General features: G+C 42.5%; 1 protein-coding gene across 2 annotated transcripts; it reads left to right on the forward strand.

Annotated features, from left to right (window-relative positions):
* Positions 1 to 25890, forward strand: efnb2a (ephrin-B2a). Of its 2 annotated transcripts, XM_082508850.1 has the most exons (6): positions 1 to 127; positions 312 to 866; positions 11719 to 12002; positions 18633 to 18725; positions 19927 to 20034; positions 21732 to 25890. In XM_082508850.1, exons 2-6 carry the CDS (start codon positions 754 to 756, stop codon positions 22139 to 22141), a joined length of 1008 nt encoding a protein of 335 aa, XP_082364976.1. In that variant the 5' UTR covers positions 1 to 127; positions 312 to 753; the 3' UTR covers positions 22142 to 25890. The 2 variants fall into 2 exon arrangements, with proteins under 2 accessions (XP_082364976.1, XP_082364975.1); XM_082508849.1 differs by having other exon boundaries at positions 1 to 866.
* Positions 25891 to 26176: the final 286 nt, after the last annotated feature.

Raw genomic sequence — 26176 nt, forward strand, 5'->3', positions numbered from 1 at the left:
TCCCTTGCAGTTACTTTCCATCCAGGTTTCGGAGCAGCCGCTGAGGCTTCATCCTCCCTGCGCTCTTTGGTTTATTTTGCGGGAGGACGGATCTGCAGGATTGCGCCGCAGCAGCAGAAACACTTTGGTGTGTGTGTATGTGTGTGTTTATATCCGTGAATGTGTGCGTTTTTTGGAGGGGTGTATAGTATGAGAAGTTCCATCCCAGCTCCTTTTATTTCTTTCATTCTCACATGTGATCATTTTCTTCATTTTGACCACCCGACCTCATTGTTTCGCCCTCCTCATTTCTCTGCTGCTGTCACCCACAGTTTGTTGCTCACCAGCTGAAAGAAAGAGGGAATATCTCACCACCACCACCACCAACAACAGCCACCACCAACCACCACCACCAGCCATCTCTCCTTTTCTGTGCTGCTGCTGGATTTTGCTGGACTATAACGCAGAGGGATTTATATTGGTATTGATTTGCTCTCTGATGGGATGTATTCCAGCCTTTACGCGCTGAGCGGGGAGAATACAAACGCACTGTGCGCCGAATGAACTGCTGCCGTTTGGTTTTTGGTGCATCTGGAGATGCTCTGATCGGGGTTTGTGGTCCGTGCGCATCCCCCCTGGATCGGGATATAAGCTGAAAACACTTTCCTCAGCCCTCTCTGTCTCTCTGGAGCCTTTTTTTGTTGTTGTTGTTTATTTTTCCCATTCTCCTCCCAGTGTGGACGTTTGGCTGGTTTGAAGGCGCACAGGCTCACCATGGGGGACTCGATGTGGAGATATTATTTTGGAGTTTTGTTTATTGCCTTGAAAGTGGACCTGTGCCGGGCGCTCATCCTGGAGTCCATCTACTGGAACACAACAAACACCAAGTAAGTGCCGCTCAGAAACCCCCCCAGACGCAGTAGTAGTAGTAATAATAATGATAATGATAATAATTAAATAAAAATTATAATAGTAATAACTAGACTGAAATCCATCCCATGAGCGCGCAGAGGAGCGGAACAAAGAGCCTCGGATTTTAATCCTGGGCTGGTATTCTCAGGGTCTATTTGACTGGGTTTCTGTCTCGTGTCGAGCGAGAAAAGCTGGGGGTTTTTTCGGAGTTAACCCTTCGTGTCAGCTCGCCTTCGAGCTTCACGTTAATGGTTGGTTAGAAAATAGCCCGCTTGTGTGCTCTCGCACTCCTCCGGCGCAGTTTCTCAGAGGTTAAACTCTGATCCGTGTCAGATTTGCGGCTCGTCGGGGCGTCTTTACGCGCAGCGTTCGGCTCGGGCCCGCTCGGCCGTGCGTCACGGCGGCGTGTTTGGGGCAGATTTCTGCGGATGAAGTTAAATTTTCACGCTTTGTTGTGATAATAATCTGCTGCCACGCGTGTTTGTGGTGACAGGGGAGAGGACAGGAGCTGTTTCAGTGGCTGAAATGTTAATGTTTCGTTTTACCGAGAAGCGGGGAGTCTCCGCGGGGGCAGCCGGGACGCTCCGCCGGGCCTCAGATGCTCTGCTGCGGGTTGTGTGTGTGTAGGAGAGTGCGTGTGGGGGGTAAATATAAAACAGTGAATTCAACCCCCTGAGCAATGAGGTGGATTTTTAGTTTGTGGGGTAAATGTGTTTAGGACGTGAAAAGTTTTTCTGGAAGTTGGAGTGAACCGGCGGCTCCCCAAACGCTTCCAGCCGCTCCTCGCTGCTGCCAGACGGACAGAAAAGGCCTCAGAGGGGTTGAACTCTGCTCTGGTGAATATTCAGAGAGGCGGTTAAACTCTTCTAATGGAAATTAAAAAATAAAAATAAAAGAGGAGAGAGAGGAGGTGGTACTCCTGCGTGCAGCCCGGCGGGGGGCGCCCGTCTTTGTTGCCGTTTGGTCACGGGCGAACTCCTGCAGCTAAAAGGCTCCAGAGCGGGAACGTTTTCTGGTTGGTGGTCGCACTAGAACAGGTGTAAGTCATGGAAATGTGCGCCTTTAACCTGACTGGCGCTGTGTTCCTTTGTGACGCAGAAAATCAGCGCAATTTCAGAAAAGACGCGCAAAAAATGCGCTTTTTAAAAATTCATTAAGGCGAGTGTTGGTGCAGGGCGCAGTTTAGATGCTGGTTCAGTCTGGACCTTTAGAGGCTAATCTTGATCAAAAATATTATTTTATGTGTGTGCGCACTTTAAATAATTTAATTTATTTTTATTTATCTTCGGGTTATTTCAGAGATTGCTGTGATTAATCTTTAAATTAAATTTTTAAGTATTTGAAGTTTGCACACCTGAGACAGTGTTTAGTAAAAATACTTTCAGTTCAGTTTTATTTATGTAGTTATTTTAAAAAGACGTAGGAGCACCCTCACCTGCAGGAACTGGATTAGTTTGTTTTATTTATTTATTTTTTCTTATTATTTTTAAAAAGTCAGTTTTTATGACATTTGACTGAAAATGTCAAACGTTTCCTTCTAAAAACTCCCTGATTTGGATCTAGATTAGCTCTGGAAGATCATCACGTCTAAGTTAAACTCAGTTCTTCAGATTTTTATGCAGACCTTTAAGAATAATCCTTCTGATAAGCAGACAAACAGGAGGGGGGGAGAAAGCAAAAGTATTCCTGTGTCTGAGTGGAGAGGTCAGAGGTCACACAATGATCTCATTGGCTGATTTTTCTTTTTCTTTCTTTTTTTTGGTAGTTTTTAAACTCTCCGTCTTTTGCTTGGGTTAAATAACACCCTGAAAGTCCTTAGTGTCTTCATCAACAGGTCGAGCTCCCCCTGCCTCCTCTTCCTCCTCTTTGACTATTCAACTGAGGATGGATGTTGGAAATCTGAAGGATTAAGCCTCATTGTTGTAGCTTTACTACTTTACTGCCCTCAAAAAACAACACCAAAACCCCCCCCCAAAAACAAGAGAATGACCCCCTCCTCCTCACCACCTCCTCCTCCTTCGTGTGGTAATCCATTTTGTAGTTGGGAGGGAGAAACAAAAGCGAGGCCTGCTTTACATGGTTTTATGTAAAAGAAGCGCTCCCTCTCCTCCTCTGCACTTCATTAAGAGATTACACAGCAGCCCCCGAAGGCCCTTTGTGACCGGGCAGCGACAGGGGCACCTCTCAGGGTCCTTTTGTGAATGTGGAGGGATGCAGGGAGGAACGGAGGGAGGGGGCGCAGAGATGCAGAAACCTCCTGAATGAGTGACGAGGAGTCCGATTCTAGTGTTTTTGTGTCTGTTTTGTTAGAGCAACTGAAATATAACTATACTACAGTAGAAAATAATTTAAAAAAATTGTTAGTAGTAGTATTTTTGCTAACTTATTTTATCCTTAACTGATCCTAAATAACACAACTGCTTTTTGGTAAACTGAACCATGATAATTCAAAGATTAGCAAACCTTGCTGATCCTAGTTAACTGATCCTGGCTAACTTAGCTGGTCCAAGCCAGCTGATACCAGTCAACTTAACCTCTTCTAGCTAACTTAACCTATTTTAGCTAACTTAAGTAATTTTAGCTAACTTTCATTATCCTAAACTTAGCTTATCCTAGCTAACTTAATCTGTCTTAGCTAACTGATACTAGTATCAGTTAGCTAAGATAGCCAGTTTTAATTAAGTGATCTTGGCTAACTTAACAGATCCTAGATAACTGAAATAGTAGCAAACTTAACTGAGTGAGCCAAACCTAGCTGATCCTAGGTAACTTAACCAGTCCAGGCTAACTGATACTGTCTGACTGGTAAGCTAATTGAGATGACTAAAGTTAGTGTTACTTCCTTGAGGGCAGTGGTGTAAAATAATTCATGTTTTATTTGTCATTAGTTATGTTAGTTGGTTAAGTGTTAGAGGTGTTTAATAAAACCACGAATGATTACATATACAGTGTAAGTAAAAATAAAATGCATGTGTTTGATGAATATTCAGTTTTTAAGACATTAGAAAATAAATAAATACTGGCCTGACATATTTACAGAGGAGGTTTATGTGTTGCCTCAACGTTGTTTGTCAGAGAAACAGATGCTCAACCAATCACAATTACAGCAGCTATAAATCAATGTTATTCCAGCGTCAGTGTCAGCATACTGACTGGATTCCTCTGCGTTTTAACGCCAACCCAATGTTTATTTAGCATTTCAGTCTCAGGCATAAAGATGATTCAGATGAAAAGTTGGAGAAGCAGTTCGTGATTGCCTCTATATAATGAAAGAACAGGGAGAGAAGAAGAAGACGAAAATCTCTCTGGGTGATTACGATGGTTATGTTTAGCTGCCTAGGGTCAGATGAAAGATACGAGGCCACTACGTCTCGTCCGACAGAGGGCGATTAACCCTCGCTGCAGCTAAACATCCAGCTCCCCTCGCCGTTTGCTCATGACTTAAGGGCCGCAGGAAGAGGTCAGCGGCTCCATTTGGTCACACAAATCCACCAGAAAGTCTGAAAATAGAGGGAGTGGAGGGACAAACAGGATGCTCCTCTTTCTGTTTGTTTTTCTTCTTTTACCATTGAGCTCCTTTTGTTACCCTGCCCTCCACAAACACTAAAAACACTTAGAAGATAAACGAGAAAACAGATGTAAGCCTTTGAAGACTCACTCAAGTGTCGCCTACCTGTGAGCCTGATTTATGTCACTTTCATCACAGCAAAGTTAAACCTTTAAAAATCTTGAACTCCTTTTTGCTGCTGTAGAGATGAACCCCGTCTGTCCTCGCCTCCTCTCTGCGCCATCACAGAGGCCCCGTGAGGCCCGGGGTCTCCATCCAGCTCCTCTCCCTGTGATTTTCTGCCTGTTCACTAACAGTTGTTGGGGAAAAACTTTTAATAGTTAAGTATTTTAACAGATAAGTATGTGAAGTAGTAAAAAAGTTGGCAGTTTGTCACAACAGAAGTGTAAAGTAAACTAAGTGTGTCGGGGAGGAGTGAAAATCATTAATTTATGCCTTATGTGCATATTTTTAAACTAACTCCATTCTGATTTTATATTTATTTACATAGATTTAATGAATTTTAACATTTAAATGCCTCAAACAATAGAAACTGCAAAAACTCTGACACATAAATGAAAGAAATCCTTTTCAGCTGTAGCTTTCAATGTCTTCAGTGTGATTTTGTTGAACTAAATATAAAATATGCAAGTGTTATTTTTCTTCCCGCTGTTTTAAAAACCCACCTTGTCCACCTACGTGTTTGTGGTTTATTGTTTTGTGTTATTTGTTTTTACCTGCGCTTTACTCCAATCTGACTGTGTATCCAGTTATAACAGGAACAAAAGAAAAGTTGGCTCTTTGACTTTGATCTTTTTTTACCTTCTGAATATGAATTTGTAAAGCTGTATGTGTGATAGTAATGATTATTGCTGTATGGATTAGAATTTTTGATTATTTTATTTAAACCGGTTTCTCTGGTCAGGTTTTGTTGCCCCGTAGGAAACTTTTACTGTCGTTTAACGGCTTCCTAACACCCTCGGTCCTTTTACACACAGCAAGTATTTGACTTTAACAGGTTTAAATTGTTGGTGTGAGGGTGACACAAAGCTTTTCTGTAAACTTTGAAATTACTGACAGAAATCTAGCTGCTTTTTGCTGAATAATCAAACAAATAAACGTAAATATAGAAGATTTTCCACAGTTTTCTGGAGGGTTAAAGGCTGAGACGTTGTGTTTCAGTGGCGCAGGCAGTGTTGGGATGTTTATTTTTAGATTTTTATTTTCATTTTACCAGGAAGTCGCAGTAAGATTAACAGACAGAGACGGGGCCAAGTTAGTAGTGTTATGAACTCCATTACATGCCCTTTAAGAACTTTTCTTTTCACACCTTTACTTTTGTTCTTTGCACTTTTAAATTCACGTAACTCCTCTGACAGCTTCAGCTTACAATGAAAATTCAGATTTCCACAAAGAAAACATGAAGACGTTGTTCTCTTAAATAATTTCACTATGAACAGCATTCACTTGTTTACAGACAAGTCGGTTAATAGAGGATCTAATCAGCTCATTTGTTAACAATAAAATCTATGTAAAATTCAAAATGTGCTCCAGTGGTGCAAAACTGGGAACTCCTGTTTTATTATGAATCCGATATGAAAAATCAGTCATTTGAGTCACAGGGACATTTTTCTTTTGATCAGTTTCAGTTTTTCTTGTCAAACTCGTGTAAAGTGCGTTTAGAGTGATTCCTGAGAAGGCACGGTTATTGTTCAGTTCCTGTTCGTGGGTTCAGCAGGTACGTGTAAGGATTTTCAGGTTCTTTTACTTCATCTTTTAATTTTGGCTGTTGCCTGATACTTTAACATGTTTTCTCCACCGCTTCATGACTGAAGTGCTGTAGTTTGTTGTGCTCCAGTACATCACCAACACAGGAAAATACTGAATTTTTACTACAGTACGTTTTTCTGAGCGATTTTCACACACAAACATGTGAAGATCATTGAGTATAGCATATAACAAAGGAGGGGATTAGTGATCTGACAGAAAATTGGCACGTTAGGGGCTCTTACCACAGTGTTTTTCACAGTTTCAAACATTTTAATGAATCGTAACTAAAATTCGTTGATTCGATAAATCATAATCGAAGTCGTCATTAGTTGCAGTTTCAAATCCTGTTTTTAAAATGAATACGCAAGTGGGAAAAATGCAGTCATGTCATCATCTGTCTTTTAGTACTTTAACTGATGTTTTTGAGATTATACCTACATGTTTTTACTGCCGTAACATGTTGAATGCGGGGTGTTTTGAGGCAAGTTTATTACAGTTTCAAACTCAAAATGCTAGTTAGATATATTTGAAAAATAAGATTTTTGCACACAGACTGAAGGGCGAAAACAACATTTGGATTAGTGATTTTACAGTAAATTGATTATTTTAATGTGCTTTTGATGTCAGAGTTTTCAACCCTTTAATGAACCATAAAATCCAGTTTTTTATGGGTTAATGTGAGATAATAATCTAGTCATAGCTTCATGTATCTTTTAATACTTTAATGTGTTATTCTGGATAATAGTTAACTGCTTTTACTTACGTAACATGTTGAATTCAGGGCTTTCACTCTGCGTTAACAGTACTTAGCTTCTCCCTCCCGTCATAGAAAAGGCATTTCTGTTTTTATTCCATGTCAGTGACTAAAATGGAGGCAGTAGATTAAAACACACTTTACATAACAAATTTCCAGTTGATCAAATGACATAAACTAAAATAATGTGAAGTAAAGGTCCTGTTTAACCACTGTGGTCAAAAAGAAACAGACTTGTTTAGCATCATGTGACTTTTTACTGCAGAAACAACAGCAGTCCATTAAAGGTCAAAGGTCATCTTTTTAATGAGGAAATCAGCACCCTATAAGCTGGTAAACATGTTGTGGAAGTTCTTTTCTTTTATTCTGAAGAATGCGTGCCAGAATACTTGGGGCTCTTTTGGTTCAGGAATATTTATGATGGCCGGGGGGGGGGGGGGGGGGGCACTATAGACGGGGTGAGGGGCCTTATAGCACGGTGGGGGTCAAATGCATTTACAATCATGAGGTGGAGGGGCAGGCTTGTTTTTGTGTGTCCCCATTTGGCATTGTCATCAGCCTCTCTGTATTCGGCCTTACCTGCCCACCGGGGGGCCAGGTATCCGGTAACACCGTGTTGTTGTCCTTTTGTGTTTCTTTTTCAGCCCCTTTTAAGCAGCTACTGGTTTTCTTTTTTGCTGAACTCTCTCTTTATGAGCGCTTTATCTGAAATATGATGGATGATTGTGTTTTTACCTCCGGCTAACGCATAAAGTGGTGACAAGGATCCCGCTGGACTGAAAATGACTCAAGTTTCTCGTTAACTCACTGTAGGCATTGCATTTGTTGATGGTGTGTTTAAGAGAAAGTAAGATTAATTATTTGAGTTTTTTTATCCCTTAATTATTATTTTATTTTGAGATATAGTTGTTTTTCTGTGAGTACATGCATGTAACTAGTTTTTTAATTTTTTTTTTACAGATTAAGGGAAATAAAAGCAATGTAACAGCAATGCCACCTCCAAAATTCAAACTAGGCTTTTGTAAAACACTAAAAATATAAAACCTTCCTGATGTCAAAGGTCATTTTAGATCTACAGTCCAAAATCTCCTAAAAAGATTCACTTTACTGTCACTTTACTGTGGCAAATAAAAGCATCAGATAATGTCTGTTACATGGACTGTAATATGCTCTTTTGACAATTGCTGGGTTCTGTTTTTATTTTGTTGTCTTAAACAGGATTGCTTGTGATTTTTAAAACTGTACAGTAGCCCTGGGTGTTGCTATTTGTTTAAATTATGGGGCTGAAGTCATACTAAAGTGGGTGTTTGAGGCATAAAAGGAGGAGCCGGCGAGGTCTAATAACTGCTTAATGTTGGCGTTGCAGTGTATTCATGTGGCTCTTAAATATCTGAGTCATGCTTGATTTCTTGCTAGTAGCTAGCTTCCTGTAGAGATAGCACTGATGGCAGCAGAGCAGGAGTTCCTACACCCTGCTTGATAATATTGTTACAGAGGTTTTGATCAAATTTGCTATCGGAAAAACATCGGAAATTATTAACTCGCTTCATCTGTGTATGTGTGTTCAGGAGGCGTGTGCCTGTGTGTGGCAAAACACACGTTTTTAAAATATTTTATGTGAATTTAAAGTCGTGTTTCAGGTTTGTAGCTAGAATCAGGGTGGGTTTAGTCTGATCTAGCATAAAGGAGGTTTAATTGTTGTTTTTGAAGCCTTGATTTTGATCTTCTGGCCATCATTATCTGCCTTAAATAATGCCCTGTTAACGGGGAGCTTTTGTGCTCTCAGATACATACACAAAACAACCGTGTCCGTGCCTTTCAGCTGCTAACGTCACTGCAGCTCTTTAATAAATCCCAAAGTCGGTTTTCCACGGGTGCAGGCCTGTTAGTAAATCTGCCCTATAGACGTTTAAAATGAGCACATGCATGCCTGCCTGCTTTTACCCCTGTACAAACACACATGCCCACTTGCACGCATGAATGAACACTTCCAGTCACACACACATATACACGTCCATGTTTTTAAAGCGCACAGCTCTACAGTATTTGTGTTCGAGTGAAGCCCCGAGGCTCTTCAGAGGACCTTCCCTCCCTCCACATCCTCCCTCACATCCACACACGAGATGATGATGCCAGATGGTGCTGCATACCCTTCCTCTCTCCCTCTCCTCTTCTTCACTGTCTGTCCACCACTGGTCGTACTGTATCTTCACAGAGTGTGTCTCTGGAGGGGGGCGGGGGGCATAGAAAATATTCGCTCGGCCTAGTTATCCACTGCATGTGTGTGTGCTTGTACTGGAAGCGGGGAAGATGATGCAGAGGAATAATGTATGTGTGTGTGCATGTGGACGTTTCAAAGACAAAGAGAGAGCGATAGAGACAGGCAGAAGAAGAGAAGCTGCCACTGTATATGATATGACATACTGTACAGTAACAGCAGATATCTTTCAAGCCTTGACAGATTTGCAAATTTCTATATTTTTTTAAGCCTAAGAGAAAAGATGTCATTCTCCATACTGAAGATGTTTTATTACCAGCAGTCTCATGGAAATTCGTGAAATAGTCATAAACTCTAAACTACTGAATAACGTTTCTGGACACAGATATTACGGGTTTTTCATGTTGCTGCAGTTATTGTTCTTTCTAGTCTAAAATGTTCCTGATTGGTGTTTGTGTACATTAAATTAATATGTTCCCTGTTTAAAAGGTCAAAGAAGTCCACATTCAGAGATAGAGAGGACGTGGCTCACACCTGAGACCATGTTTTTAGTCCTGGATGTTGTTTTAGCATGAAAAACAGGGAAAATCGATTATGTTTTCGTGACTACAGGACTTTACGAGAACTGATCATTGCTGTGGCAAAGATCATGGAAAGTTGTATGGAAGTACATTTTTGTTTTTTAACATTGTTTTTTTTTTCCCACTTAAACGTGATGGCTAACAGACCAAAGTTGCAGGATTAAAGCGTATAATAAAGCGTAGAAGTCGTGGAGGATGGGAAAAACAGCTCGACTATAACGATTCGTTTTGATGATGCTCCTTTTTGAAAGTCATATTTATGCGCATTAGAAAATGTAATAATATTTGCAATAGAGAAAGGAACCAGTATACTTATGAGAAAAGAAACAGAGCCATTAAAACACGTATTCCTGTGTAAAATATGTTAATTATGAATCAGGTCTCCTGTGTAAAGGTTCTGCAGCTGCCCTGCGGTGCCTGTCTTTGTAGTCAGCTTTAAAGAAAAAAAAACAAAAAACTGAAATCCTGGAGCTCAGAGGACTGTTTTCCATCTCAGTGCTTCAGAAATGAGCCGACCCTTCAGGCAGAGGTCAGAGTTCACTCAGAGATGCTATGTTTACTGTAAATATGTATGAAGGGATGCAGGTTTGTGAGGGGAAAAACATGATGAGAATGAACGTTAACAAAGCAATTTCTCAAATAATATTGTTTTTAAAATCTTTTTGTTAATAATTTGTTGATAGTTTAGGGTTAAGAATTATTAAAATATTACCGTGTCCGTTACAGTATTGGTACTTTATCCAAACCCAATCATTTTTTTTTATCCTACCTTTACTTTATTGCTATATACCATTATCACCATCCCAACTCTACCGTTTTGCTGGTTCATGCAACTTTTTCTATATCAATAATTCATTCCACATTTTCTTTATTGCTATTTTATACCATGTGTGCCTTAAATTATTTTATTCCATCTTCAACAAAAGCAAAAGAAAGATGCAGTAAATGATCAAGTAGCTTTTGTATCATTTGTTTATTTTTTTGATAGGAACTGTGCATATTAATGGTCAAAAATAAAATAATTTAAGAAGGAAACTTGCTGCACTTACACCCTTAGGCAAATTATACAAAATACATTAGAGAGACACATTATATACATGACAAGCAGAGAATACATGTAATGAGTCATGTCAAGTAAGACTCTCTGTTCAGCTCCATTTCTTTGGGGTAAAGACCCATTTTCCTGGTCGTAAACCCAGAGTACATTTCATTATTTGCTTTGCCTTCGTGTGTGTTTACGTGCACCAGTATTCGCAGCACACCGTAAAAAGCCTCCAGGGTGTCCGTGGTTAGCGCTCCAAATTGTGTTCGAGCATGGGGGAAAATTTGTTTAGCAGATAAATACGAGGCTTCACCTCTGAGTGTGTGTCTGTGTGTGTGTGTGTGTGTGTGTGTGTGTGTGTGTGTGTGTAGTCACTGGAATGCTGCAGGGGCTCTCATCACTCGGAAACTAAATGACAACATTATTTTACTTTGGGAAGAAATTTAGGGAAATTCAGCTGCAACCCTCCAGGCTCTCTGCCTCTCTGTGACAGTATTGCTGTGGATTTGCTGAAACTCCGAGATGAGCTTTTACAGTTTTCTTTTTTTTTTTTAATTTCCTGTTTTGTATTCTAGCGATGTTCCACCATTTTCTCAACCGTGCCGCCTTCTCCTCATTTATCCAGTTAATTATTCGCTCTTTCCAGAAAAGCTCAGTGATTTTTATCTGCAGATACTGGGGTCACTTTGTACCACACACACACACACTCACACACAGCTCCCATTCCTCCATTATCCTTCATCATCCAAAATTAATGGACACAATCAGTAATTACCACATCAATTATTAAACCGACTTTTCTTTTTTTTTGTGAGTATGGAGAGGCTCAATGGCAAACACTCCAATCCACAGTGCACAATGAATGACTTCTCATCAGTTCTTCGGTGCCTCACTAACATCCCTCTCTCCTTTCAGATTCGTGCCAGGCCAAGGCGTGGTATTATACCCCCAGATTGGGGATAAGTTGGACATTGTGTGCCCACGTGTGGACGGCGGGGTTGGCGAGGGTGTGGAGTACTACAAGGTGTACATGGTGCCCAGGGAGCAGCTGGAGAGCTGCACCATCACCAAGGCCGACACGCCACTGCTCAACTGCGTCAAGCCCGACCAGGACGTCAAGTTTACCCTGAAGTTTCAGGAGTTCAGCCCCAACCTGTGGGGACTGGAGTTCTTCAGGGGAAGGGACTACTACATCATCTGTAAGTATCCACAGAGGGGTAGATTATAGCTTACATAAATTAAAGGGGGAGTTAACCTTAAACAGATATATACCTTAAATTTCAGAGTCTAGTTTGATCTCTGTAGATTCTTCAAATTCAGCGCAAAGACGGTGAAGAAGACTGTGGCTGATTGGTCCCAAATAGCCAATCGTGTTGTTGCACAGTACAGGTTCATGAAATTGTATCAAGGCTTAAAGTTTGCAACATTAAAGGTGTGGCAGTTTTTTATTTCCATGTTACTTGTTAGATAATCACTTCTGGCTCAAAATCAACAACATGCTAGTTGCCAAAATGTTAATGTTTAAGCTTGAATCCAGTCAGTGATGATGTTGTTCGTTTTTATACAAAGTCAGCAAACTTTTTAAGTCTGGGTTACCATAGAGTTAAACCTGTGGCTTTATCCTCATTCATTCATCGTTTTAAAATAACTGCCCTGAGGTGTTGCCAAGATGGCCATCGAAACAGAAATGCTTCCAGGAGAAGTTAGGGAAAATCCAAAGTTCCAAGAAAAATCCAACTATTAAATAAACATATTGGATCCGTTTAAATTTAAAGTTGGGTGTTGTTTCCCGTGACTGTAAAATCATCTTTGATTATCTTGATGGTTGTAGTCCTGTGGGTGCAGGTGTGCATTAACACCATCCTGGGAGGAAGCTGGTATGGGGCTTAGCGAGGGCCCCCTGGTTTGAAACACGGGAGGTGGACTGAACCATCTGTGTGGCGCTGACGGAGGGTGGAGGGTGGGGGGACCATCTGTGAGTCTCTGCCACTGCCATCTGTGAGCTGTCACAGAAGGGGAAGGCCATATTTCTGAGTGAAGGAAGGGGAAGAAAGCAGGGAGAAGAGGGGATGAAAGGAGAGCAGGAAATACTGCTTTTTATCCAGGAGGCCGAATGTTTGCAAAACAAACGTGCAGGTAACAGGTTTGCAGGTACAACACCCTCCTCTTAACTTCAAGCAAACATGTAAGAGTAGCTGCTCTAACAGGTCATAGCTGCAGGTTATTTGCATGGTGGGGCATGCCTGACAGGTACTTGAACTGTGTTGCAGGTGAGGTTTGTATTCAGGTAAATATAGCAGGTTAGATGTTTCTTTTAGCTTCTGTATGCTCACTTTGGTGTTAGAGGAGGTGCACATGGACTACAAAGGCTTCTGACTGACGCGATGTCTCCTCCTCGGCTCCCTCCACCTCAAAAGCTGATGTTAATTATTGATGAGCTGGTGTTTACACAGCGCGGAGCCCGAGGTTGCGTCCGCTGTGCGTCCTTCTCGCTCTCTAAATCCTTCAGTTTCACGCTAAAGAAACTCAGCGTCCTGCCGAGTCGACAAGTTGGAAGAGAAAGGGGCGGTGGGAAAGTTCAATTCTTAAAAAAGATGGTCGGAAAATCCAATTTTGCAGTTCTTGCAGATTCATCCTCGCTCCTCCCTTCACAGCTCCCCTCAAAATGCTAATACATAGCCCGAAGAGGGGAGAGAGGGAGAGTTTTACTTTTAATTGCCTCACTTTTCTCCTCTGTTAGCTCTGGTCCCACTTCTGCAGCTTTAACAGCTGCATGGTGGTGCTTTGCACGAGTAAACATCAACAACAACAAAAAAAGAAAAGAAAAAAGATGCGTGCAGTTGCCATTACCTTGCAGCGCTAAAGCGAGCCAGCACCTGAGACAGTGCTAAGTGCTTTTCCCGCATTTGGCCTTAAATGACGGCGCTGACTCAGGGCACGTTTGGCAGCCGCACCTGAGCCACAGATCCGCCTCATATGAGCCAGATGTCAGGTGTGGTGTGACATCTGTGTTCGTTATTTGATATGTAGCATGATTTAGCCCATGTAGGTCCACAATATGTGTGGTTCCACATTTGGCCCACATGTCAGCCTTGACTTTTGGGAGCATTTTAGCGCACATTAGCCACCATGTGGGGTTGACACTTAACCCTAATCAACACCATTCCAGATACAAATTAATGTTTGGCCCAGATCCACCTTACGTGGATCAAATGTCAGGTGTGGTGTGGCCCACAAAACACTTCCTGTAAACCTTAACCCCCGCTTGAACTGAAGGTTGCCCGGATTTGGCTGAGTAGGTCTGCATCTGGGTAATCTTGATAAAACCGATTCAGGTCCACATTTAGCCTGTGTAGGTCCACGTTTGGGGTGAATCTAGGATAATACTTCCAAACATCCTTCTTCTACTTTTAGGAACGCTATAGGTCGTTTAGTCCACCTCTGGACCAACTTTGGACTTGGAATTGGTTCAAATGGACTGAATGTTAGGGCCAAATGTGGCCCATACTTGCAGTTTTCTTGGAGTCATGCCTGACAAGTGCCATAGCTGGGCCTAAAGTAGCCCTGCAGTCTGGCTTGTTTAAACTGAAAGCTCCTGTGTGTGTGTTTGTCAACTGATATACAGACTTCCATCGAAGTGTGACACAGCTTCGGGAAAGTTCACGCCGAGCATTTCATTAGTGTTTTGGAAAGCAGCGCTTGATACGTAATTAATTAAGCGCTGTTTAATCCTCCATTTCTTCTCACAATTGCCGAGGCCCCCGCACCAATGCCACAGATTTGGAGTCTCAACCAATTGGATTAGCTAGCGCTGCCTCGCGTTGAGTATTGTGCCAAAGCTCGGCCGAAATTAGACAGGCACGTTCGACCTCCCTGCTCGCCGCCCTTTACGTTCGGGGCTTTCTGGTCGGATACGTTTAAAGATGCAGCTGTGTGTCCTGTATCGGCCTGCGTGCCTCTTTGAAGCAGCCGCACACAATGCTGCTGCAGTTGGGAGCAGATGAGTTTGATGTGATTGTTTGCGGCAGCGTGGCCTGCAGCCGAGAAGCTTGCGAGCGAGATGATTACATGAGCCGAAGAGGAAGAAGAAAGGGAGAGAGAGATGAATGTGGAGGGAAAGGGGGCAGAAAGGGAGCTAACGAGGGAGAAAGGGAGGATAGCAGCAGACAGAGTAAGGGAAAGATGAGCTAAAGAGGACAGGAGGAGCCAAAACTCCACCGTCACCCTTCTCCTCCTCTTTCTCGTGATAAAGACTTTCCTCGTTAAATGTCTGATCGAAAGAATTTGAATGCATGCGTCAAAACGTGGATTCTTTTCTTTTTCGTGTCACTCTGCTTTTAAAATCGTATTTGTGAGCGAGCGTTGATATTCACGATGACCCGGCTCTGCCGCGACCTCTTTCCGAGGGTCACTGCCGACCCTTCCTGTCACGATCCATTAGGACACGCTGCTGTGATGGGCGCCAACCAGCCCGTGACCTGCACGACGGCTGGTAATCACATCTTCTATCCATCCATCCATCCATCGTTTTTTTCCGCCGTCTGCCGCCATGTCTCTGTTCTACTATTTATGGGCGGCCCAGCTTTGTCTTTCGGCAGTGCATTGTGTATTAATTATACTCAGGGAATCTGGCAGCATGAGCGGGACAGTTTTACAAAGCTGAAATACAAATAATTAATCTTTTTGCTGAGAGTTACGTAAAACCAGATCAGGGGAAAGGCTCAAATCGGGACTCGGAAATGTCAAAAGAGTGGTAAATCCGGAATTAGAGGAACATTTTTGTTTTGAATGATCTTCAAGACCTCATAGTGCCACATTATCCCAGTCTGCATTTTGAGTGATGACATATCGACCGTGTTTCCGGATCTGAGGGTCTCTTCATCGTTTTTCCAGGAGTCATTCTCAGACAGCTTTTTTTATTTATTTATTTTAATTTTTTTTTTAAATGAGGCCATTCATTGTGCAGCACATCTTTAGAAACTCACGGTGTCGTTTCAGAGAAGAATCTCACTCGGGCAGACTGAGATTATGATCATGTTGTAGATGGATCATCTTAGACGTTCTCTTTTCTGAAGTTAGGTCTGTTTTCAGCATCTTCTTCCTGCCATGTCACACGTTTGTCTCAACCCACTGGGGAGAGGTGAACATGAACTATTTTACCCTCTTTCGCCATCCTTCCCTGTGCTAATGTGTTCATATTAGTCAAACCACAGCGGCTCTGAACCAGCAGAATCCAGGTAGTTATCTTCTGTCCCTCCTCTGCTGTAGTTTGTTCTTCGTGGTCTCTCTAAAGCATCACATGCTTATCATAGAGTCAGCTGAGAAATCTGGAGCCCTCAAGGTTTCCTTATTTTTGTTCCTGCTGTTCGCTGTTTAGGAGAAAAGAAATTAAAACCAGCTGAGAGCTGCTCTCACAGTCTTTATCTGGATTGCAGCTCAGCTCACAATTGACTGTCTCGTTAAACACGGGGTGATTTTCCACCCTCTTGATTTGATAAACAGGAGAAAATGAAGTTAGGAGGGTGAGGATGGGGGATTTGCTTGAGGCTGATTTCACTGAGTGAGGACTCTTTTCGACTCCCATTTGTTGTGAAGGTGTGTGACTTTACGAGCTGTCACAGTCTGGCCTTTCTTTTGCCAATTCTGAAGGAAAATCTGACCTTTTCCGCTCTTTTTCTCTCTCCCCGTGCTTCCCGAAGGTCACGCACCTCCTCTTTCTAGTGGTAGTTGGTGACTAAATTAATTTTCTGAGGGGTCTGTCCCATTCACCCCCCCCCCCCCCCCCCTTCCTTCTTTCCACCAAGCAAACCCCCAGCAGGATGGATTAGCTGGTTAATGCTAGCCAGATAGTGGGAAAAAGTGGCCAATTGCCGGGCTGGCCGAGGAGGGCCTGGTCATTCAGCCAGCCTGAGCCGATTCAACAATCACATTCTGTTTAAATCCAAGTCAGGCTCGCCTGGACTGCAGCCTTGGCACACGGAGAGTGTGTGTTTTCACATTTAAAGGGGAAGAAGAAGAATTTAAAAGTTTAAAATGACTCCAGATTGAAGTGTGTTTTTATTTGGTGCAGCCGTGTTTGAGAGGGATTAGATTACAAAGGGGTTTATTTTAAAAAAGAGAGGTGTTTCAGCTACCGATGGGTTAAATGGTGATATGGGGCAAAAAGGGGAGAAGAAGAAGAGGAGGTGACAGTAGTTAATGCCTCACGGTGGTTGAAGATACTAAAACTCAAGCGTGTTGAACTAACAGGTTTATAAAATCAGCGCTCACACTCTCACGAGGAGCCTATAAGGAGCTTTGTCTGTAATGTGCTTTTTGGACTCTCCTGGAAAGCCATAGGTCAGCCAGAGAGGAGGAGGAGGAGGGAGTCCTTGTTAACATGCTCTTTGTGTCCGCTCTCATCACCGTCTTATTGAATCCAGTGGATTTGGATCAAAATGATTGGTGCCTGGGCAAGGGAGGAAAAGAAAAGAGAGGAAGGACGAGGAGGAGGCACAGTTAAAATTTCAGACCTGTTTCGATCGGGATGTGATGATGTTTTTCAGGGAGTAAGTGGCGCTGAATGCGGGCCACTGAGCGCTGGCCGAAAGCCAAGCTACTAAGCCCCGGCAGCTCGTTAGCTCTCTGTGTTACTGACCTGATAGACCACAAGCTCCACTAACCCCTCCTCTTCATCCTCCTCTCTGTGTTTGCCTGTTCTCTGTTGTGATTCAGCGGCAACTCTGCCAGCGTCCTCCAGAGGCAGCGGAGAGGTGAAGCAGTGGGCCATATTTGTGCATGTCCACCTTTCCAGAGTTCCTGTTTCCTCGTATCTAAACATTTTTTTAAGATCTCGTAATTCATTTCATTTGAGAGCCATCCAAATATTTACTGCCATTAGCTATATAAAAATCAGGAGGTACTCGCTCTGAAGGTCAGTCTTACTGTGAGGGAGCCAGAAGTCATTTTTGGCCAGAATATACCTTTTAGCAAATCTGTAGGTAGGCTTGCCTTAGGGGTGTAGCCACTTGGAGTTGCACTAAAAAACTACTTCATGCCTTAATTAATATAATTTTTCTGGAGGTTACCCGAGCTCCCTTTTATGGTTAAAAGGGAGTTCTGAATCCCCACCCTCACCAGGTGTTGCTCTCACGGACGACCGGTCCACGTATAGTTACGCCTGTTAGCTAGATAGAAGCCTGTTCTTCTTATTTCTTGGTATTTAATAAACAGCATTGTATTTCAACCTGGAGTAAATTAAACCCACCCCACAGTCCTGGTGATGTTCCTTTGGAAGAAGGTCAGAACCTATTTGGTGGGTGCCGAAATATTTTTATATGTAGGAAAAGCCGAGCTTTACTTCTGGGACTGGGACTTTGGTTTCTAATTTCAGTTTTTGTTTTTTAAAATATAAATATTTAATTGTACTTGTGAACAAATCATTTAATTGTCTTTAATTTAGTTCAGTATTTTATCATACATTGAAGCATTTAATGTCTTTCACTATCTAAAAACTGTGTTCGTCTTTAATAAAGGGCTTACGGCTTACAATATTCCTGCCTCCGAATTTTCAGCATGGGCCCTCTCATCCCAGTCCTCTTCTAACTGCCTCCGTGTCAGCACAGTTAGAGACATTACTGTCGCATTTACTTGAGCTAATACAGTTTGTAGGAGGTGATGAACGGCAAATTGTGATTTTTATTAACGGGGGTGTGAGTCGTGTCTTGCCGCCGAGCTGCTGCTGTTGTCTTTGGCTGTTTTTGTGAGATAGCTTTAAGGCGTTCGTGGCTACAGATTTTTCCCTGGCGCTGGTGGCTAATTCAGACCTTTCTCTTTTTCTCTTTCTGCAGCAACATCTAACGGCACCATGGAGGGCATTGACAACCAGGAGGGTGGCGTGTGCAAGACCAAGTCCATGAAGATTGTCATGAAAGTGGGACAAAGTGAGTATTTCATAGTTGGATTGCAGGCTCGTGTGTTAAAGCATCGTCTCCATGACACCTGGGGCTGTGATGGGCCAGGAAATGTAATCTAGCAGAAGTTAATTCAACCAAACAGATACACGTAATCCCGTATGCTTCCATGCACTGGTAGCATCTGCTCCTATACGCTCTGGTCGAAGGCTTTCCAGTTTTCTGATCTGTGAGCCTCTGCATGCAACACCTCAGACATATTGGACCAATAATTATTCACCAGTCTGTCACCAGAGAGGTAATTTCCCGGGGTCGACCCTCTCTATTGAGGGTCAGGAGGAATTAATCGAAGGAAAGACAGAACAGACGGTGAAAATGGTTTTCTTATAAATGTTGATGCGAGCTCCGCATAAATCACTGCATTTATTGAAAGCGATGTTCGACAGAGAGCGGTTCCGGCACAGAGTTCAGCCCGGAGATTATAACAGCAGATGCTCGGCGAATGACTCCGTCATTTAGTGTGTGTTCGGCGTTTAAACCAGAAAACACGTACGCTGACAGACACTTTATCAGCATTTAAAACCATATGGGTTCATTGTGGAAGCTAAAACTCAACCATTAGCAGCTCTTTATGGTTGATTACAGTCATATCAGAGTCATGAAGGGAAAACAGCTTGCCTTTATGTGGAATCAGTGGAAAAGATTTGGCTGTACCACCATGAGAAATAAAAAACTCTTTATAGCCTAGCATTACTCCTTCTGTTAGTTTTACCACCTTGTTTAAACCAACACAGTCTCACGAATGTTCGTGAAATAATCTCAGCTTTCAAAAGTTGAACTTTTTGATGTCTTTTGTGTTCCAGTCTCAAATCTGCTAATTTATATGAATGCACTTTTACATTTTTACTTTTAAGGAACATCTTGCTTCTCACACCAGAGAGCAGTGCAATGAATCTTGCATTTCTCCATTAAAAGTATTACGAAAAGTATTATAAATGGCACTATTTAGGTAATAAAAACCACGCGGTACGGTAAAAAATATACATACTGTTTAATACTGGTAATAAAAATTTTTTGGTTAGGTTTAAGTATTAATACGTTTAGACAGTAAAAACTATCCTGTTAGATTTAGAAAAATATTAGGATTTGTGTTAAAATTCATGTTTTCTCATGAGATTTGGATTATAACAGCCCTGGTTTAATCCTTGTGCTTCTTATCTGCATTTTTCAGATCCTTCTGACCCCGTCTCACCCAAAGACCCTACCAGAGTACCCTCCTCCCCCAAGCACCCAGATAACAAGGAGCCCTACAACCCCAACGACGTGCTGGAGAAATCAAGTAAGAATTACTCTAAATACAGAGACAGGGAGGTAATCGAGGGGAGGATTTATCGAAACAATTTGGCATTTGGGGCGCATGATTGTTCGCCCATCTCAGAGCAGATAGTGCTGAGTTAGTGTGTGTTTGTGTGAAGGAATGAAAGGTCAGCTAGTAATTGAATGTTGCCCTTAAAACTGATAGGCATCTCCGGCCCCTTCAAGGACTTGCACAGTATCTCCAGACTGGCCCCGCTCCAGCACCAACCCGGGACATTAAGAGACATTTTTCGAGAAAATGATCTGATTGCTGTTTGCCGTGTCTTAATGACCCATTCTGACTCGGTTCTTGCAAGTTTCTACAGCTCTTATCTCTATTACAGCACAATCTCCCCATGTAAAAAATAAAAAAATGATACATTAAAAAATCAGGACTGGGCAATCAGGCAATTCCTGCAGTGAAGTAACAAAAAAACCAGGAAGGAGTTAAGAACAAAAACAAGCTGACCTACATAAGCAGTCGTGGTTCAGTGAGGGCGTGGCCTTGCTCAGCTTCTGCTCTCTGTGGACGTCAGCATCTCGCTCTCGTTTCTCATTTTCTTTTTTTAATATCAAATCCTTCCATCCTATCGGAGCATATGGGCGTCAGGGTGCTACAGGCTGAGGCAGCATAATCCTCTTGTAAAACAACCGAAGGGTCCTTGCTTTGGGCTGCCTGCCATCCCATATCCACCTCCCTCTTGTTACCACAGCACTTTGAGGCCCTATGGGAAGTAGCCACAGACGAGGGGACACGATTATTCTGGCCTGCCCACGAACAAACTCCCATCTCGAGAACAGGATCTCTTGGGAGCACGCTCACCTTAGAGTTCTATTCCCTAGGAGTAAGAGCAGCTTGGCTTTCATAACTGATGTGCCATGATGATAACCTCAAATATTTCTTTATGATTTTCTTCCTTCGAGGGCAATTAGTCTGGAAAATTAAGTTGTTGTTTTTTTCTTTCTAAATGCTATTTGTCTAAGTGCCGTTTTTGCCTGCGTCTCCCCAACCGTTGTTTGTCCCATCGGGCTGCGTTTGCCCTACTTCCAAGGTTGCTGCTTTCACTTGCTGAATCTGAATGGCCACCAATCGAATGTGACCTTTACAGAAACGCCTTCAGTGTATAGGCTTCACTCTCAGCTGCTCATGGCAGCAGCATGGTGAAGAGAAACACCTTATCAGCTTCGATTTTAACATTGAGCTATTCTGCTTTTCCTTATTTTCCCTCATATGCGTGATGGGAATTCTTATTACTGACGGCCAAAAAGCTCTCAGTTTAGAGACTGCAGTTTTTTTTCTATTCTTGGATCTGTATGATGTCATAGGCACGGAAGCCCCACCCACCTGCTGTTGAAACCTACTGTTTATAAGGGCCAGCCAATCAGAAATGTGTCATGTTAGAGTTGGATGCATTGTAATAGCTTTTGGATTTTTGTCATTAGGTTATAAGAAGTATTACTAATAATGCTTTATTTGACTATTTCTTTGCTTTTCCTGGGATCTGGCAGACTATAATATGTTTAAAAAAATTTGTAGTCATAGTTACGGTTTTGGGAGGGCTAATGAAAATGATCTTAATATGCTGTTTTACCGCTTCTGTGTTTTTGAGAAAAAAAAAGCGTGCACGACAAATAATCTGACATCATCTTAATCATTCCTTCCTCTTTCTCTTCTTTCAGGTCCAGCATCCAGAGAAAGCAACGAAAACAACGGGAGCGACGGCAAGTCCTCAAACGTCATGCCTTCCGAGGTGGCCATCTTTGTGGCCATTGCCTCTGGCAGCGTCATCTTAATCATCATCATCGTCGTGCTGGTCCTGCTGCTACTAAAGTACCGGCGGCGGCACCGCAAGCACTCACCACAACACGCAGCGACGCTGTCTCTAAGCACCCTGGCAACTCCGAAGCGGAGCGGAGGCGGCGGGAACAATAACGGCTCGGAGCCCAGCGACATCATCATCCCGCTCAGGACTGCTGACAGCGTCTTCTGCCCGCACTACGAGAAGGTCAGCGGTGACTACGGACACCCGGTCTACATAGTTCAGGAGATGCCGCCTCAGAGTCCGGCTAACATCTACTACAAAGTCTGAGGCGGAAGCAGGAACTGGAACAATTCACGAAGCAGAGCGGGTTTTTGGCTTCGGCAGGCGCGGCCGGCACACCCTGCTAATGAACACTCTTTTTCTCTCTCACTCTGTCAACTCCTCCTCTCCTCTGATGTTTTGTCACTACTTTATTTTTCTTTCTGGGAGTTTTGCTGACACCTTGTCGCTCTGATTTGGCATGGACGGGAACGCGTGGCGGCCCTGTAGTGAAGCCCACCGCTGCTGCTGCTGTTGCTGCCGCCGCCACTGCTGCTGCTCTCCGGGAAGCAGAGAAGACGTTCTCTTCTTTCCCTAGTGTTGTCTTGTGTTGTGCACTGCGGCAGCCGGCATTCCTGTGGGAGTGTTTGTGGGATCGGGAAGGTTTTTTTTCTTTTTGGAGATGGACAGACAGGTGTGAAGGTTTTCTGAGGAGGATGAGATAAGGAATTATTTTCTCCTCGCGTAAAGAGAGACTTCTGCTTGGAAAGCGAGAAGGAGAAGAGATGGAATAAAATGAGGAGGTGAAGAATTAAAAGAGGATATGGTCTGACCGTGGACTCACCAAACGGCGGCCTCCTCGCCCCTTGACACTCACTGGCCAGAAAAAGACTCTGTGGAGCTTCTCGCACCCATCAATCCTCTCTGGGACTTTTTCCTGAGTGACTCACGGACATCACCCCATTAATCCTGCCACCCACCATCACACACACACATCCACCCTCGGGCACAGACACACTGTCTCACCTCTCGATGTGAACTGTTTGGGTGTTAGTGTGGATCGCCTCATTCCCACATTTTGTCACTTCTCTTACTTGAAGGTTTTAAGAGAAAAATAGACCCCGCCCACACTCCTTTTACGGTTTACTGTTTTTCATATCCTGGTATAGTTCAGGTGACTCGGAATGGCAAGAGTGTCCAAAAAAGAAATAAACCCAGGTGGCTTCTGGGAAGAGTGGAGGACTTTCACATTATAGTGCAGCACTTTTAACCCCCTATTTTTTATTTCTTTGGCCCCTCCACTCTTCGCAGTCCACAGAGAGGTTCGCAGTGACGGATGGAGATGGGAGAGCAGCTGTATCCCGGCAGATTTAGTCACCTCTGATCTGGGCCTTGACACGGAGAAGTGATGGAATTAAAAGTCCAAGAGGCCCGAGATCTTGCAGAAGTTAGCTGGCTGAAACAGCTCTAGGTACTGTAACGTTTACCCCAAGGGGTCCAGTGATGAATAAAAGGGCCCCCTTAAAATAAATGGCCCCAAATCAGTGTGAACGGTGCTCTCCTTTAAAAAAAAAAACATGTAAAAAAAAAAAAAAGCACAGGGACATCTACTTACATCGTTACTGTTCCTTCATTAGCATTTCCATATTGTGAGTTTTCGATTTATTTCCTTTTTTTATTAAATAGATGTACATTTAAAAAAATAACATTAAAAGATGAAAAATTACAAAAAAATAAAAAGCAGAATTTATTTATGATAAACACATACAGAGCACAGGTGTGGTCAGGCGGTAAGGAGAAGAAGTAATGTTAATATATTAATGGTATAAGTGCACAATATGCAATCTAGGTTTTTGATTATCTAATATCTCGGAATCCTGCTGAGGTCCGGAAAAGAATACGGGAGTCCTGTGTTGTTTCCCGCAAGTCAGCCGCTAAGTCCTGTATTCTTTCCACAAGTTAGCTGTTGAGTCCGTTATTTTTCTTTTTCTTACCCGGTTAAAAGTATAGTATTTTTTCCAGAATAGAGGTGTCTCTTTCCCAGGAGTTGGCTACCGGATCCCATATTTTATTTTTACCAAAAAAATCCTGGATTTTTTCCCCCCACTTAGTAAAATAAACCAGGAGCTGGCCACTGGCCCTTGAACTGGCTACCAAGTCTCAGATTTTTACCCACTTGATAAAAAAAAAAAATCTGTTGTCAGCCACAGACCACCACAGTTTTTCAACTCAGTCAGCTACGAATTAACAGATTATTAGCAAGTTGACTGCGAAGATGGAAAGAATGGAAAGAATACAGGAATCAGCCGCTAAGTCCCATATTTTTCCGGCTCAGTTTACGGTTGTCGGCCGTTATATGCGTATATTTTTGGTGATAGTTAAAGGAATACCAAGAGTAAACGGTTTTAATCTGAGTCCCGTATTCTTTCTGGCTCGGTCCTGGGAAGGAGGACCAGGGGAGGAGAGTTAACCTGACCCTAAATAGCTCACATTGGTGTACACAAGGGCAGAGTAGCTGTGTCTCCCACGCTCACTCAGTGTAGCATCTCCCAAAGGATAACTCCCATGAACACCCAGTGCGCCCGAATCTCCTCATACACACCCCTCATGTTCTCCGTGTGATTGTGCGAGTGTGTGCGTGTGCATTTCAGTGACTTCACATTCATGAATATCTTTGGCGTAGGCCTGCCCCCGAGCATATATCATCCTCATTCGTACATGATCAAATTTCACCGAAAAAGCCAAGCCTTGTATGATCTGAGGTTTGTGCCTCTGAGAGGCTACAAAATCTGCAAATATGCAATTCTTATTTATTTTTTTAAATCGATTCTGAGGAAAAAAAAAAAAACACCTATGGAAAGTGTTCTTAACCACTGAAAGATGTAACAACAAACCAACACCACAAAACACAAGCCTGCTGTTAGCTTTGAGTTCCTGCATCGTTTCTAGTATTATTTGAACCTCTTCTGTTCTGACCATGTGCCGTAGTACAAAGGTAAACTGTGAAAAATGAAACAATTAAAAAGCATATGTATCACACCCAAACAGGTATTTAAGAAAAGAGAAATGGCTGTTTAGTTGCTGTCTGTCTGCGGCAGAATATGACAATCTTATTAGTTTCTTTGAATCTGGCGTCCTTTTCTTAGCTTTGCTAACGCTTTCCCAGCGTCGACAGGTGTGCTCCGACCTGCTTGGAAATATCGTAGCGACGCCGTGAGAGTCTCAGCACGCAAGCTAAGAGAAGCACCTCAGGCTACTGTAAAATGCCTTGCTCGTATGGTCAGCCCTTGGTCACTTGACTCAGTAATTTTGCACCGTACTTCTGTAGGTAAGAAACTGTAAATACATTAATGTTTGTATTGTATATGGATCCTGGGTTGTTACAATAGCCTTATTCACCTTTTTAGGAACGTAAATGGAAGCGAAAAGTACAGAAAAATGGAATTCACTTCAGTAAAACAGAGCATACTACTTTTTTGGTAAATAGCTTATGTAAATATTGACCAGAACCCAATAAAATCATTTTTATAAACTCTTAAAGTAAGATGTTTTGTATAAAATTTGAATTTTTTGCTATGTATTTTAGCTAGCGCTCGATGGAAAGCCCGTGTCCTCCCCACTCCCTCCCCTTTTGCACTGTTTCCATTGTAATTTGGTTTAAAAAAAATAAGAAAAGAGAGAAAAGTTGCCAAACTGACTGCTGCATATTTGTGCCATAAGTGTGTACCATAAATATTTATTGAATTAGTTTCTTTTTGTTTCTTTCTTCTTTTTCTTCTGTTCTGTTGATAATTTGAGTTCAGTCCGGTTTGTCAGTAACACAGTATTATATTTGCATTGTTTGTTCGTCCCCCCTGGTTTTCTTTAGTCATGTCATGGTTCTCCCCTTTTCCTCGCAGTATGAGATGGCCAGGCTGTGAAAAATGGTTTTAACATTCAAAACTTTAAAACAAGTTCAACGTGAGGATAAATGACACACATTCCACCAGTCTGTTACAAACTGAAAATGTTTTTCAATAAAATGTTTTTCCTATGGATGCGCTGCTGCCTGCTTTGTGTTTCTTACTGCATGAATAAATAATGTCTGTTTTTGACTGTTTCACGCGGCGACTTTATTACAGTTTCACTGGCTTCTTTTAGATGTTTATCACTGCGGAGTTGCTCTAGAGGACAAACTTCATCGCTCTTTGTTCGTTCTGTCGTTTACGTTTTTATTTATACAGTATATCTTCCTGCCAAATATTGGTGGGAAGTGACTGCAGATAAACGCTTAAAAGATGTTGGATTCCTGCAGGGATATGCTCCCATTCTGCCACAGGAGCA

This window comes from Aulonocara stuartgranti (genome assembly GCF_965226115.1).
Source record: "Aulonocara stuartgranti genome assembly, chromosome: 16".
Taxonomy (NCBI): Eukaryota; Metazoa; Chordata; class Actinopteri; order Cichliformes; family Cichlidae; genus Aulonocara; species Aulonocara stuartgranti.